The 13,233-nt window shown below is 46.5% G+C and overlaps 1 protein-coding gene across 2 annotated transcripts in view; it reads right to left on the reverse strand.

Annotated features, from left to right (window-relative positions):
- NXN (nucleoredoxin) overlaps positions 1-13,233 on the reverse strand; it is a 743,311-nt gene that overhangs the window by 506,095 nt on the left and 223,983 nt on the right. For both annotated transcript variants that reach the window (XM_069615174.1, XM_069615175.1), the window contains exon 3: positions 765-895. In XM_069615174.1, coding sequence (XP_069471275.1) covers positions 765-895 — 131 coding nt within the window. The remainder of the gene's footprint in view (positions 1-764; positions 896-13,233) is intronic.

The following is a 13,233-nucleotide window of genomic DNA, read 5'->3' on the forward strand; positions in this document are numbered from 1 at the left end:
TATGCGAAAATTAAAGAGACTGATTTAGAAAGACAGTTCTGACAACGCTCAGAGAGATCTTTCTAAACCTTAACTGTCACGCCCCTGCAGCACACGGGCGAGTGTGCACAGGGGCTGACAGGCTATCAGGGACGGGCAGGGGGAAGACCGCAGACAGGTAGATGTTTGGGTGCATGTGTGTATGTTGTGTCTCTCTATGGGAGGTGGGGTGGTATGTCCGCTATTGTTATGGCAGAGGGGTGGTCAGTTTTATAGGGGGATCTTGAGGGTGAACCCCCCCCTCCTGATTTCACTGGGAGGATGGGGGGGAGGGGAGTGATATCTTTCGAATATTAAAGGCAGCACCACAACGGCCAAAAAAACTGTCCTGTATTGTGTGTGGCCTTTAATATTCAAGAATATCACAGAACCACACTTCTAGGTCAGTAGAAAAGTAATCGGGCAAAGCTGCTAAGGGGATGTTTGGACTGGGTATAGGGTCACACAGGAGGAGGACCATGCCAGATTCCCTGGTTTAGCAAAATGCTACAATGTACATAGAAGGCCCACATGTGGTGCCCATCCATCTTCAATGAATGCAAATACAGGAGCTGGTTTCTATACATCTATACATTGCCAGGTTGTTCATCTGATAAAAGGCCAGAAAATAAGTAGTAAACTGTAAAGATTTGTGAAACCTATTATCTGCTCACAATTGCAGCAACAATTCAAGTTTCAGAAAGAACATTTAAATAGTCTTCTACATTGCATCATTTTGTTCTTACCCAATGTGCAGAAAAATAGACACCAACGTAACACTCATCCAAGGCTTTACTGTCTTGTGTTTGGCTGTTTTTTAGTAGAGGCCCCACAATAACTTCACTGAAAGGTTTAGGACCCCAAGGAAACTCCAAACCTAAAACAAAGACAATATTGTTTTAGAAACTTTGTAAATTAAATGTCCAGATTAGTTTAAGATGCTTTTGTACAGCCATTACTTTGCCACAACAGTGGTTTTAAGGCAAAAGCGACCCATTAAAAAGATGAAAGTGGTTGCATGTTTATTACTTTCACAGAAGTAACTTTAAAGAGAATTCCTAACTCAGACCATTTAAAAAACAGCTTTCACAGCAAGAAGGGACCATACATCGAGTAACCAACACATCCAGCATTTGCAAATCTGATAAAGAACTAAGACTACCTGTTCAGTAACTGAGAAACTGGCAAACCTTCCAGCTATACAGTAGAACTTGAGTTCTAACAAAAGTGAGGAGTTGCCTGCTTTAATTTATGCACAAGTCAGATTCCTAATCTCTTTATTTGAAAGTGGTCTTACTATTGGTCATAGCACTGGTCACAAGGACTAGTAAGATATAAACTTGGTAAGATATAAACTCCCTGTATTCGCGGTATTTCTCAATAATGGAATGGTCCCAAGGACACTTTCTTTGGAGATGGTTTCAGGTTTCTATTTAAAAAATAAATTTTTCCTTACCATTGTTGATTCCTAGCTAGTCAACAGCCGTGGAGAGGTCCCTTCAAATCCTATCTAAAGAGTGTGCAGCGATATTACCTGGAGAGGACAAAGGGAATGGAAAGTCTAGACAAGTGTTTGTCAATCATGGAACAGGGTTTCCTGCAACAAAATAACTCTGTCTTTTGAATTACTCTGCCTTTTCAGATGGCTACCAAACACATACCAGGATGCATGGGCTTTATTATACCAGAAGAAAAGCATCTACTGCAACCTTCATAAGGAATATCCCAGTGTTTGAAAATGCAATAGGGTAACTGAACACTTTTGCTAGCCAATATGGTGATTCCCAAGTGGGAATAACACTTCAGAAATGTGCTTTCCTCCATGGTGGATTCAAACTAAAGATTCCACGAGCTAAAACCAGCTCCTGGGAATCAGGAATCACCCAATAAGCAAGAGTTACCGATGGGGAACGAGGAGCGGGGTACACAGCACACCGCAAATCGTACTTCTATAGGAGAGGAAAACTAACATTTTGCCCATTATGTATGTTCCATTATCTTTATATGTGTACTAGATATGTCCTAATGTGTCCCATTTCATGCACACACTCCTTGCAAATGATAGTGGGCCTCATTACGACCCAGGCGGTAAGTTACCGCCTGGGCCGTGACTTTACCACCATGGCGTAAACTACGTTTACGCCATGGTGGTTGGCGGACTTACCGCCCCATTCCGACCTTGGCGGGGCGATAAGTCCCCAATCCCCATTTACCCTTCCCCATTCCCATTTTTGCCCCATAGGGCATAATGGGAGTGGGGAAGGCGTTAATTACGCCACCGTAAATTACGGTGGCGTAATTAACTCCATGGTCCCTTAGCGCCATGGATTTTAACACCTGCTAAAAGCAGGTGTTAAATCCGCCATGGCGCTAAGGGACCTCGTACTCAGGCGGTAAGGGTCGGCGCTGTTTACGCTGCCGTAAACCCCTTACCGCCTGGGTCGTAATGAGGCCCAGTGACAGAGGCTCATCCCTAAATATTCAACCTTAAAAAGGCATAAAGAGTCATGCATTGAGTATAAAAACACCAATTCAAAATATGCTTCACAGTTTTCTACATTTTGTAAATCTACTGCTTTCTTCAAATCTCAAAATAAGTTAGTTGTTTTCTCGTCGAGGCTAAGAAATTAACATCAAATATGAGTCATGGCTCAGTGTACCTATCAGAGACAAACTACACAAATTATTTGAAGCCTTATTCTTTGTTGCTGTCATTTGCTCTCATAAATGAGTGAACAATTTTAGCGTCATCTTTCAGTCTAAGATCCTCAACCCATGGTGTTGAGGATAATGATGTCCCTGATGTAACTGTGCAAGCAAATCCTGTGGATCACAACACTATGCAGTATACCTTTTTAAAACATGAATTACTACATATGTCCAAAATGTTCTTTTATGCACTTCTTCACATTCTCTTTTTCAAAGAATAGCCAATTCAATGCACAGAGTACCACAGCAATTCAAATAAAACATTAATGGCACTGTATAAATAAATGTTATGGCATTTTATGTAGCGTCACTATCAAGTTTCAGGCCGCACTATAACTGATGCTACTTGTTTCGGTCATTAATACGCACAATGCGATACTCAACTTAATCAAACTTGACGCACAAGGGCAGGCCTCAAAATTTACACTGGCCACAAGACGTTGCCTAGTGCTAACTGACAAAGAAATGGTGTGCTGTGTGCATGTAGCCAATTAATGGGGAGACACTTTTTATGACTTGCTAGTAGCTTGTAACTTGCGATTTTTACACAACACAGAATTGCGCTGATCCCAAAGCGAGCGTGTTTCACTTGAGCTAGTCTCCCAGGTGCTCATCAATAAAGAGAAGAAATAGGTTTATGCTTAAAAGACAAATGTTCAATGGTATTGGATCGCCAACATAAAATCTCGAGTATTTGGCACCTCTACTGCAAAAACGATCACCTTCTATCAAAGACAAGTAAACATTGTCATATAGCAGGATCACTACATTTAGAATCAAGGGGTTCAGTGCGTTTTGTTGCTGAAAATTGCATTTTATTAAGGTTTTTAGAAAGAAACAACAATGTACAAAACAGAAAGCAATGCCCTCTTACAATTCGCGCATCATGAAAGGAAAGACCAAATCCATCATACAAACTAAACCAATTACATCACTGATCCAAATGGATCTTTACACACCCTAAGATCTCTCCCACCTGCCACCCCCCAATCCCCCCTCCCCATCCCTGGCGGTGTTACATCTTGAAGAGAACAGACATACCCAACCTCCAATATTGTGTCGAAAGGGGAACCGGTTATAATATCACAGGTCATGGCTGTATCTAAATTACCAGTCAAGTTTGCGCCTGAATGCCAGCAAACCTCACCACTCTCACTCTTTTGGTGTCTTCACACAGATCCACAGCTCTCCCTCTTTCCAACCTCCACGATCTATAGAACGCAAGAAAGGGAAGCCATTCAATATCTGTGTGAGAGTGGGACTCAAGCAATAAATACTGTGTCAAGCTCTCCTTCTTGTACAGTTCACAGGCCATATTCAACCATACTTTTTCGTTGGGAGGTGGCTTATCTTCCAGTTTATAGTAAGACGGGCCCTTGCTGCCAAGATGAGGTTTCACGGCATGTGCGACAGCATTACATGCCCACCTTCTCCAGTCTCAAGACCAAATAGCCCCAGTAGATGGGACATCGTTCTGTGGATTCCATCTATATCCTTAACCCATCCCAGGACCTCATTCCAATCCAATAATGCTGCACCAGGGGACTGTCCCACCGCATGTGCTAGTAGTTACTTATAGCGTTCGTTTTTCCAACAGTAAAGGCTCACTGTAGGGTACATTTTAGATAGTGGGGAGGGGAAAGGGGGTTTGGGGGGCAAAATGCCAACGAAACAAAAGTCTACTGTTGTGCATTTTGTACTGGACAGCTATGGTAGAGGACCATACCGCCCTATAAATTGCTCGCCATATTCCTGACTCTTCTTGTAACCAGAGATCTCTTGGCCAGTGTGCCTGTGCATTGGGGGCGTTTAAATGGCCCCTTACCCAGGAGCGATATATAAAGCTTTCGAGAGGAGCCCTTTAGATCCTGAGTGTTGAGTATCTCTTCAAATAACGTCAGTGGGTGCTGCAACTCGTTGACCCATTGCCGGTCCATCAGAGTGCACATGCTACACACCTGAAATATTCCATGTGGGTAGGTTCCATGGTGCAGACAATGTAAAAAGTATACAATATACATTTTCTTTTTTTTTTTTAAAGCGGTCTGCAAGTCTTACCCCAGCCATATGGGTCTTTGCACTGTAGGTCTGCCGTAGTTCTACCTAAACTTAGCAGTTCATTGTTCCTAAACATTCCACACTATCAGCATTCTAGCTGACATTTGTGGCACTCACTTTTGAAGTCATGCAGGCGACACAAAACAGTGCTTTTGTAGTAATGCAGGTGGCAGGAAACGGTGCATGTCTCTTCAATAGTGTCCGCAATGATGATGTTCATCACGTCGTTACAAATCTCTCATGAAAATTACAGGAACTTCAATGTACGTCATCTCAACAGTCTGAAGCCAAAAATCTTCAGCCGAACATGTATGGGTACACACTCCACGCTTACACGATTCAGCCCTACAACTACGGCACTTATGTTGAGGTCACTGCTGCGTCAGCTGTAGATCGGACAGCAATGATGTTGCTGCGCAATCTCAACCCCCCCAACTCAAAGTGGCTGGAATCGTTTTGCAGGCTTCATGCTTTTCACATGGTCAGCTTTGTGTGGTTTGCTCAAGAGTTAAAAACAAAGACAATATGATCACACTAGATCCTACAGGTAAGGCTAGCAATATTGTCTACAAAGAAGCATTGGTTTAAGGATAATAGTATACCAATGAAAGCAGTAGGCAAAAGGGGCTGGCCGGTACAAATGAAACTCCCATAACTCTCCATACAATACAATTCTCAAACACGGTAGCACTCAGTAGGGCCTGCCGGGACAAATCAAACTCACCATAAACGAAGTGTGGTCACCTCCACACGTTATTCGGGTAACGCAAACCACCATACAACATCATCATCTATATCCATTCATTGAATAAACTTCTAACTAGGACTGAAGTAGGAATTACTGTGCGAAGCACGGGTAGACCTGCTAGTTGCAAGTATAACAGGGGGGGCATGGCATCTGTGTATAAGTCAGATTCTAATTCTGTTTTTGTTAGGAAGCAGCTCTCTCTCAACAATCGGTCATGCTCTTGCTAGCCCGGCCTCATAATAAGGTTGAAAGCGTATGGGGTCTGCTATTTTATCTCTAATGGGGGGCCCACATTCAGCTGAGTGGAGACAGCCAAGACGTTACACACTCCGTTGCCTTATATTTCTTCCACATGGAGCAGAGTCCGATAGAACAGGGTGAGCTTCTTTTGTGGGGGACCCATAACCATTCCCCTAGTGTGACTGGGGCAAAGAGGCCATTCTCTAAATTCACCCACTGTTTTTCTGCGTTTACCCTGGTGGTCTACCAGAATTCGCAGTTGAGAAGTCCTGTAGTATTCAAAGACATCTGGAGATCCCATACGCCCTTTGTCCTCAGGCTGTATTAAGGTGTTCTATGCTATCCCCGGCCTCTACCCAGCCCAAAGAAATGCAAGGAATGATTACTTGATTTCATTGTGGAGTGCAGCTGGTATCATGACAGAGGGACTGTAGCAGAAAGAGCAGTTTTGGTAAGATTTACATTTTTATGGTTACAACATGCATCGCCCATGAACGCGTGATTTTGGCCCATTTCTGCAAGTCTCTAGTGATTTTTCCCCACAGTGGCGGATAATTGGCAGTGTAAAGGTTGACAATTTGCCTATTGATAGTCACTCCCAGGTATTTGATGCTGTCAGATTGCAGTTGATTGCCATGTAAGTTAAGTAGTGGTATGTCTGGGGGACAATGTCTGACAGGGGACAATGTCCGACAGGGGAAGGGGCCACCATTTTGTTCAGATTCATTTGAAAGCCCGAAAACATTCCATATTCTGTTGTCGCAGAGATGAGGGCAGGTACTGAGTGTGTGATATATGGAAATATGTAAAAAGAACAAGTTACTTCTTGCCTTGTAACGTTCTTTCGATGGGATGTTCCTCCGACATATTCCTTATCTTAGATATCTCCTTCCAGCTCTGCTGGCCTCAGAAAATTTTTCTCTAGAGGGCGCTGCGCATCGACGTCCGCCGAGTCGATGTCCCTCGACAGCCGCCGTATCGACGTCATCCTGCCTATAAAGGCCGCGCGCAGCGTCCGTTGCTCAGTTCCGTTTTGTAGCCCACAGTATTTCTGTCTGGACTAGACTAATCACCCTGAAGGAGCGTAAGCTGCAACAACAAGGGAAGTAGAACTGCGGGGATGGATGGGAGGGTCGATAAGGAATACGTCGGAGGAACATCCCATCAAAAGAACGTTACAAGGTAAGAAGTAACTTGTTCTTCGAAGGGATTGTGTCCTCCGACGTATTCCTTATCTTAGAAAGGCTCCGATAGCAGTATTCTATTAATGGAGGTGGGAGTACTGACTTCACGCTGTCTTATATTGATGAATAGAGTGCAGTACAGCCCTTCCAAACCTAGTCTCTTGACTGGAGGAGGAATCCAAGTTGTAAAATCGTGTAAAGGTATGGACAGACGACCATGTGGCGGCCGCACAAATGTCTTTAACCGGCACACCTCTTTTGAGGGCCGATGAAGCTGCAGTACCTCTGGTCGAATGAGCCCTAAGGTTTTGAGGGGGCTCTTTTCCTGCCAGTTTATAACATTCCAAAATGGCTAGAATGATCCATTTGGAAATGGTCTGCTTAGTTATTGGTAATCCCAGCTTGTGACCTGTGTAACCTACAAACAGCTGGTCTGCTTGTCTTATCCTGGCTAGTCTACTGATGTAAAAACTTAAAGCCCTTCTAGGGTCCAGCCTGTGTAACCTCTCTTCCTCTTTCCCCGGATGAGGAGGAGGATAGAAAGATGGTAGGGTAATCTTCTGAGTGATATGGAATTCAGAAACCACCTTTGGGAGGAAAGTAGGCTTCACTTGCAGGACAACTTTGTCTTTGTGAAAGATTGTATGAGGGGGTTTACAAGAAAGAGCTTCTAATTCGCTCACCCTTCTAGCAGATGTAAGTGCTATTAATAAAACAGTTTTAAGGGTAAGGAATCTTAACGAACAAGAATGGAGTGGTTCGAAAGGTGTGCCCATCAGGAAAGTTAGGACTAAGTTTAAATCCCATTGGGGAACCTGGAATGGTCTTGGGGGATAAACGTTGGTTAACCCCTTTAGAAACTGTATTACCAAGGGTAACTTGAAATAGGATGGTTCTTCCGCAGTGCGCTTAAAGATGGATAGCGCTGCGAGATAGCCCTTAATGGTGCCAACTTGAAGGCCTGAATTCGCCAAATAGAGTAGGAAGGACAAAACCATTGGTGTACCACATGAAAAGGGGTCGATATTCTGTTCTCTACACCAGCTGGAAAATCTGTTCCAACGGCAGCGGTATAAAGACTTTGTTGCTGGCCTCCTTGCCGAAAGCAACACCTCCATATCATCATCAGGGAGGTCCCAATCCTTGTACCTCAGCCTTTCAGAAGCCAAGCATGAAGGTTGAGGGTTTTGATGTCTGGATGGAGAACCTGACCTCCCTTCTGTGAGAGTAGGTTCTCTCTGAGTGGAAGTCGAATTGGAGGGCAGATGGACAAGTCTAGAAGGTCTGGGTACCACGTTCTCCTGGCCCAATCCGGGGCAATTAGGATCATGGTTCTCCGGAATCTTCTCAACCTCCTGATCATTTGAGGAATGACAGGGACCGGTGGGAATGCGTACAGAAGCGGAAACTCCCAGTCCACTATGAACGCGTCTCCCAGAGCTCCTCTCGGGGGGAAATTCCCTTGAGCAGAACAGATCGCACTTCCTGTTGACACTGGTGGCGAACAGATCCACCTGAGGGGTTCCCCAAAGGGCGAAGATCTCTAGAAGGACTTCCTGAGCTAGTTCCCACTCGTGGGAGACTGTGCTCTGCCTGCTCAGAGCGTCCGCTGTCAAGTTCTTCACTCCGGCTAGGTGAACTGCCGATAGAGAGATTCTTTCTTGGATTGCCCAAAACCAGAGCTGCATCGCCTCTCTGCACAGAGGTAGTGCTCCTACGCCTCCTCTTTTGTTGAGGTAATGCATGGCCACCGTGTTGTCCGTCATTATCATGACATTTTTCCCTTCTACAGCCGGGAGGAACGCCTTCAGCGCAAGTCTGATGGCCCTCAGCTCTAACAGGTTTATATGTAGTCTGGACTCCGATGGAGAGCAACGACCGCTGATAGTCAAGTCGTTGGCGTGGGCTCCCCACCCCGTGAGTGAGGCATCCGTGACTACTGTTATCTCCGGCCAGGGTTGCCAAAACTGTTCTCCTTTCAGAATGTTCTCCTGACAGGCCCACCACTGAAGGTCTCGAGCCACCCTGTCGGGAACCTGAAGAAGATCTGTCATTCTCCCTGAGAATTGTGACCACTGAGTCCTCAGTGCCCGCTGGAGGGATCTCATTCTCAGGCGAGCCTCTGGCACTAGGAAAATGCAGGATGCCATGAGGCCTAGCAACCTCAAAAAGTCAAAGGCTGGGAGACGTTGGGCATCTTGGAACTTGGTAACCATCTGTAGAATATCTTGAGCCCTCACCTCTGGTGGCGAGGCTTTTCCCAGGGAAGTGTCCAGGATCGCTCCTATGAACTGGAGTCTCTGCGATGGTATCATTTGTGACTTCTTTAAATTGAGGGAGAAGCCCAGTCTGTGAAGGGAGTGGCAAACGTGATTTAGCTGGATCTGAGCTTGTTCCAAAGATACAGCCCTGATCAACCAATCGTCCAGGTAGGGGTAGACGTGAATCCCTTCCCTCCTTAGACTTGCCGCCACTACCGACATTAACTTGGTGAAGACCCTCGGGCGGAGGTCAGCCCAAATGGCAGCACTCGAAATTGATAATGAGAGTTGCCAATTGCGAACCTCAGGTATTTCCTGTGTTTGAGATGGATAGGCACATGGAAATAAGCGTCCTGAAGGTCCAGAGATACCAACCAGTCCTGGAACTGAAGGGCCTGAAGGATCTGAGAAAGAGTGACCATCTTGAATTTGTCTTTCCTGAGGAATTTGTTCAATTCTCGCAAGTCCAAGATGGGTCTCAGTCCTCCGTCTTTCTTTGGAATGAGAAAGTAAGGGGAGTACCAGCCCTTGTTCCTCTCCGCTACAGGTACCGGTTCTATGGCACCTTTCTCTAGCAGGTCCAAAATGTCCTGCAAGAGGAGCGGATCTGGAGCTTTCTGAGAGCTGATCCCCGGTGGATGACTCTGAGGTATGCGTAGGAGAGGCAGGCAGTAACCTTGGGCAACTGTTTCCAATGCCCAAGCATCTGACGTGATAGCCTGCCATTCCGCCAGATGTTGAGTTAACCTGCCTCCTACAGGTGTTCTGTGAGGGAAGTCCTCAGAGTGGTTTTGGGGCGGCTGATGCAGATGCCGATGGTAAAGAGGCACCTGCTGTTGCTGCGGCTTTTGAGTATCTACCCCGTCCACCTCGGGTAGTTCTTCTTTGTCCCCTTTGAGCCGGCCGTCCTCTACCTCTTCCGAATGCGGAGTAGAAGTGAAAGGACTTGCCCCTCGCAGAGGTTCCTGTGGGACGAAAAGGTGTCTGACGGATTGCAGCGCCTAGAGATTTTGCTGCTGCTTTTGATGTTTGCAGTTTCTCTAAACTGTCATCCGCCTTTTTCCCGAACAAAGAAGAGCCATCGAATGGCATGTTGAAGACCCTGGCTTGCACATCTGGGGCAAAACCAGACTTTCTCAACCAAGCAAATCTCCTGGTTGTTGTACTTGCCGCCATTGCTCTGCTGATACGGTCAGCCGAATCAATGCCCGTCTGGAGGGATTCGCACATAGCGTCTTTACCGTCCTGTATGATATTCAGGAAAGCCTCCCTTTCTTATCCCTCCAGGATGCAGTCAGCCGCTGTAGAAGCACACTCCCAAAGTGTATGGCTGAATCTAGCAAGGGTGCAAGTAGCATTAACAGATTTTAACGCCATGCTACATGCCGAAAAAACTTTCTTTGCCATAGCATCATATTTCTTATCGTCCCTGTCTTGTGGGACGGTAGGGTAAGCAGTCCTGACGTCAGTAGAGGATGCTGCCTGTACCACCAGACTTTCTGGGGATGGGTGTTTTGACAAAAACTCTGGGTCTGCAGAAGATACCCTGTATTTTGTAGGCAGTTTTTTATTTACTGCCGGGACGACATCTGGGGTTTCCCAGTTCATCATAATCTTCCTCTGAAGAGCTTTATGAAAGGGCACTACAGGATACTCCTGTGGGCCTTTGTCAAGAATATCCGTGAGGTCATCTTGTTGGAAAGACTGTGAAGGTGCATACCACCCCATAAATAGTGGGTTTCAGCATGCTCCCCCGGGTCTGGCCTAGCAAACTCCACCTCAGGGGAAGTGTCTAACCCATTTGCCTCATGTAAGGAATCATGAAGATCCTTTAACCTGCGTTCTTCAGAGGATAACTCCTCTCTAACTGGGGTTGCAGGTCCCTGCAACTCAAATGTGTCTTCCTGTTCAGACAATTCACCCTCTTCCATAATTGAGGGCATAGTTCTCAATTGTTCTGAACTCAAAGGGTGTAAACCCCATCTCCAAGGCAGAGGGTGCCAAACTTGTCATAATCGGCCTCGAAGACGTCGATGTCGTCGACGCTGAAGGCTTCGGGCGTGGCGTCGAAAACAAAGGCGGAGGCCTCGATGACCTCGACAGAATTGGGATTCTGCTCGAGGAAGTCGACAACCTCGACGCCATCGTCATCGAGGACCTGGGGATAGCCACTGGGTGAGTCGTAACCGTGACTTTTCTTGGCGTCGACGCCGGTGTCGAAGATGGCGTCGAGTCGACAGACCCGTGTGTCGAAGGTCCCTTCGACAACGGTGTCGAAGACACCGACCTCCGCGTCGACGGAACCTTCGTCGATGGCGTCGACGGAACCTTCGAAGAAGGTTTTGAGGTCATAGCCTTACTCGAGGGTTCGAGACGCGCTCGAGAAGCTTCCTTCGCCGGGTACTTCGACTCGCGGCGTTTTTGACCTTCGGGTCTTTCGACCAGAGCATTGCTCTCGGCAGTCTTCGAGGGGGTCGAGGCCGCTTTCTCGAAGACGCACATCATATTTTTGCAGAATTCCTCCAATTCAGCCCGGGAACTATGTTTCGTGGGGCAAGGGATTCTCTTTGGAGAAACAGAGGAAGAGGAAGACTGAGAAGGGGATCTTCGACGTCTCCTCTTCGAATGCTTCGATCTCGAGGAGTGATAGGACCCACTCCGAGACCTGGAGCGTGAATGGTGACGAGGAGACGAATGTCTCGACTTCGTTGAGGAAGAAGAAGCTTTAAAAGTCTTATCTTTCTCCAGCTTCCCCCTACGCTCCTTCAGGGCCTTAGCTGTCATGGACATACAGTCCTCGCACTCCGAACAATGGTGTTCAGCTCCCAAACACCACAGACAAACTCTGTCAGCGACATCTTTTTCCCACAATCGCGGCATTTTTTGAAGCCGGACCGCGGAGTTGTCGGTTCCGACGAAGAAGCCAACGAGTACGGATTGAATATCTCGAGGTAAATAGGATTAACCTGACAAAACTGAGCAACGGTATTCCGAGGCACTGAGTAAGCGCGGAAAAATGGAACTGAGCAACGGACGCTGCGCAAGGCCTTTATAGGCAGGATGACGTCGATATGGCGGCTGTCAAGGGACATCGACTCGGCGGACGTCAACGTGCAGCGCCCTCAAGAGAAAAATTTTCCGAGGCCAGCAGAGCTGGAAGGAGATAAGGAATACGTCGGAGGACACAATCCCTTCGAAAGAGCACGTTTATATTCTCTATCAAATTCTTTCAGGCCTGTATTCAGTCCCTTGAATGCAAAGTCCTAGGGCCTGAGCAAAAATCAGCAGTGTGAATGGGCAACCCTGACGGGTCCCACGACTCACAAGAAATTCAGGTGATGCAACCCCATTAACAACCACTTTTGCCCTAGTGTTTTTGTAGAGAGCCAACGCCCCCGAAATCCATGTAGCATATTTTTTGGCATCCACATTGATCAGGGATATAGGGCGATAGGAACTGCATTCAGATTTGTCCCTCCCCTCCTTCGGAAGAACCATTATTCTGTTCGGTGTACATTTATCATGGGCTGTTCCATTATCTAAGATATCATTGAAAGCTTTTGTTAGGAATGGAGTAAGGAACAAGTTACTTACCTGTAACTGTTCTCCAGCATGGGTCTGGCATGGATTCACATGCCCATGAATATTCACCGTCAGCCTGGGAATCATCAGTAAAGAATAAATCAGTTTCACTTATGAACTGTCTTTCTCCTAACAACTAATCACTGGTCTATGGGTCATACTGCCCCCAGCCAATGACTGCCCTCCACCTTAGCCCCTCCTCTGGCAGCCAACTTCAGATTTGGTAGCGCGTAAAGTGGCAGTAGGACCAAGAGAAGAGCCGCAGAGGGGTAGGCGTGAGGGTTCGCATGTGAATCCATGTCAGACCCATGCAGGAGAACAAGAGTTACAGGTAAGTAACTTGTTCCTTCTCCAGCCTGGGGTCTAGCATAGATTCACATGCTCATGAATAAAGAATACATAGCAGTACACAAATGCAAGGCTCAACATTAAC

Source organism: Ambystoma mexicanum, chromosome 9 (genome assembly GCF_040938575.1).
Source record: "Ambystoma mexicanum isolate Mex_15411 chromosome 9, UKY_AmexF1_1, whole genome shotgun sequence".
Classification (NCBI taxonomy): Eukaryota; Metazoa; Chordata; class Amphibia; order Caudata; family Ambystomatidae; genus Ambystoma; species Ambystoma mexicanum.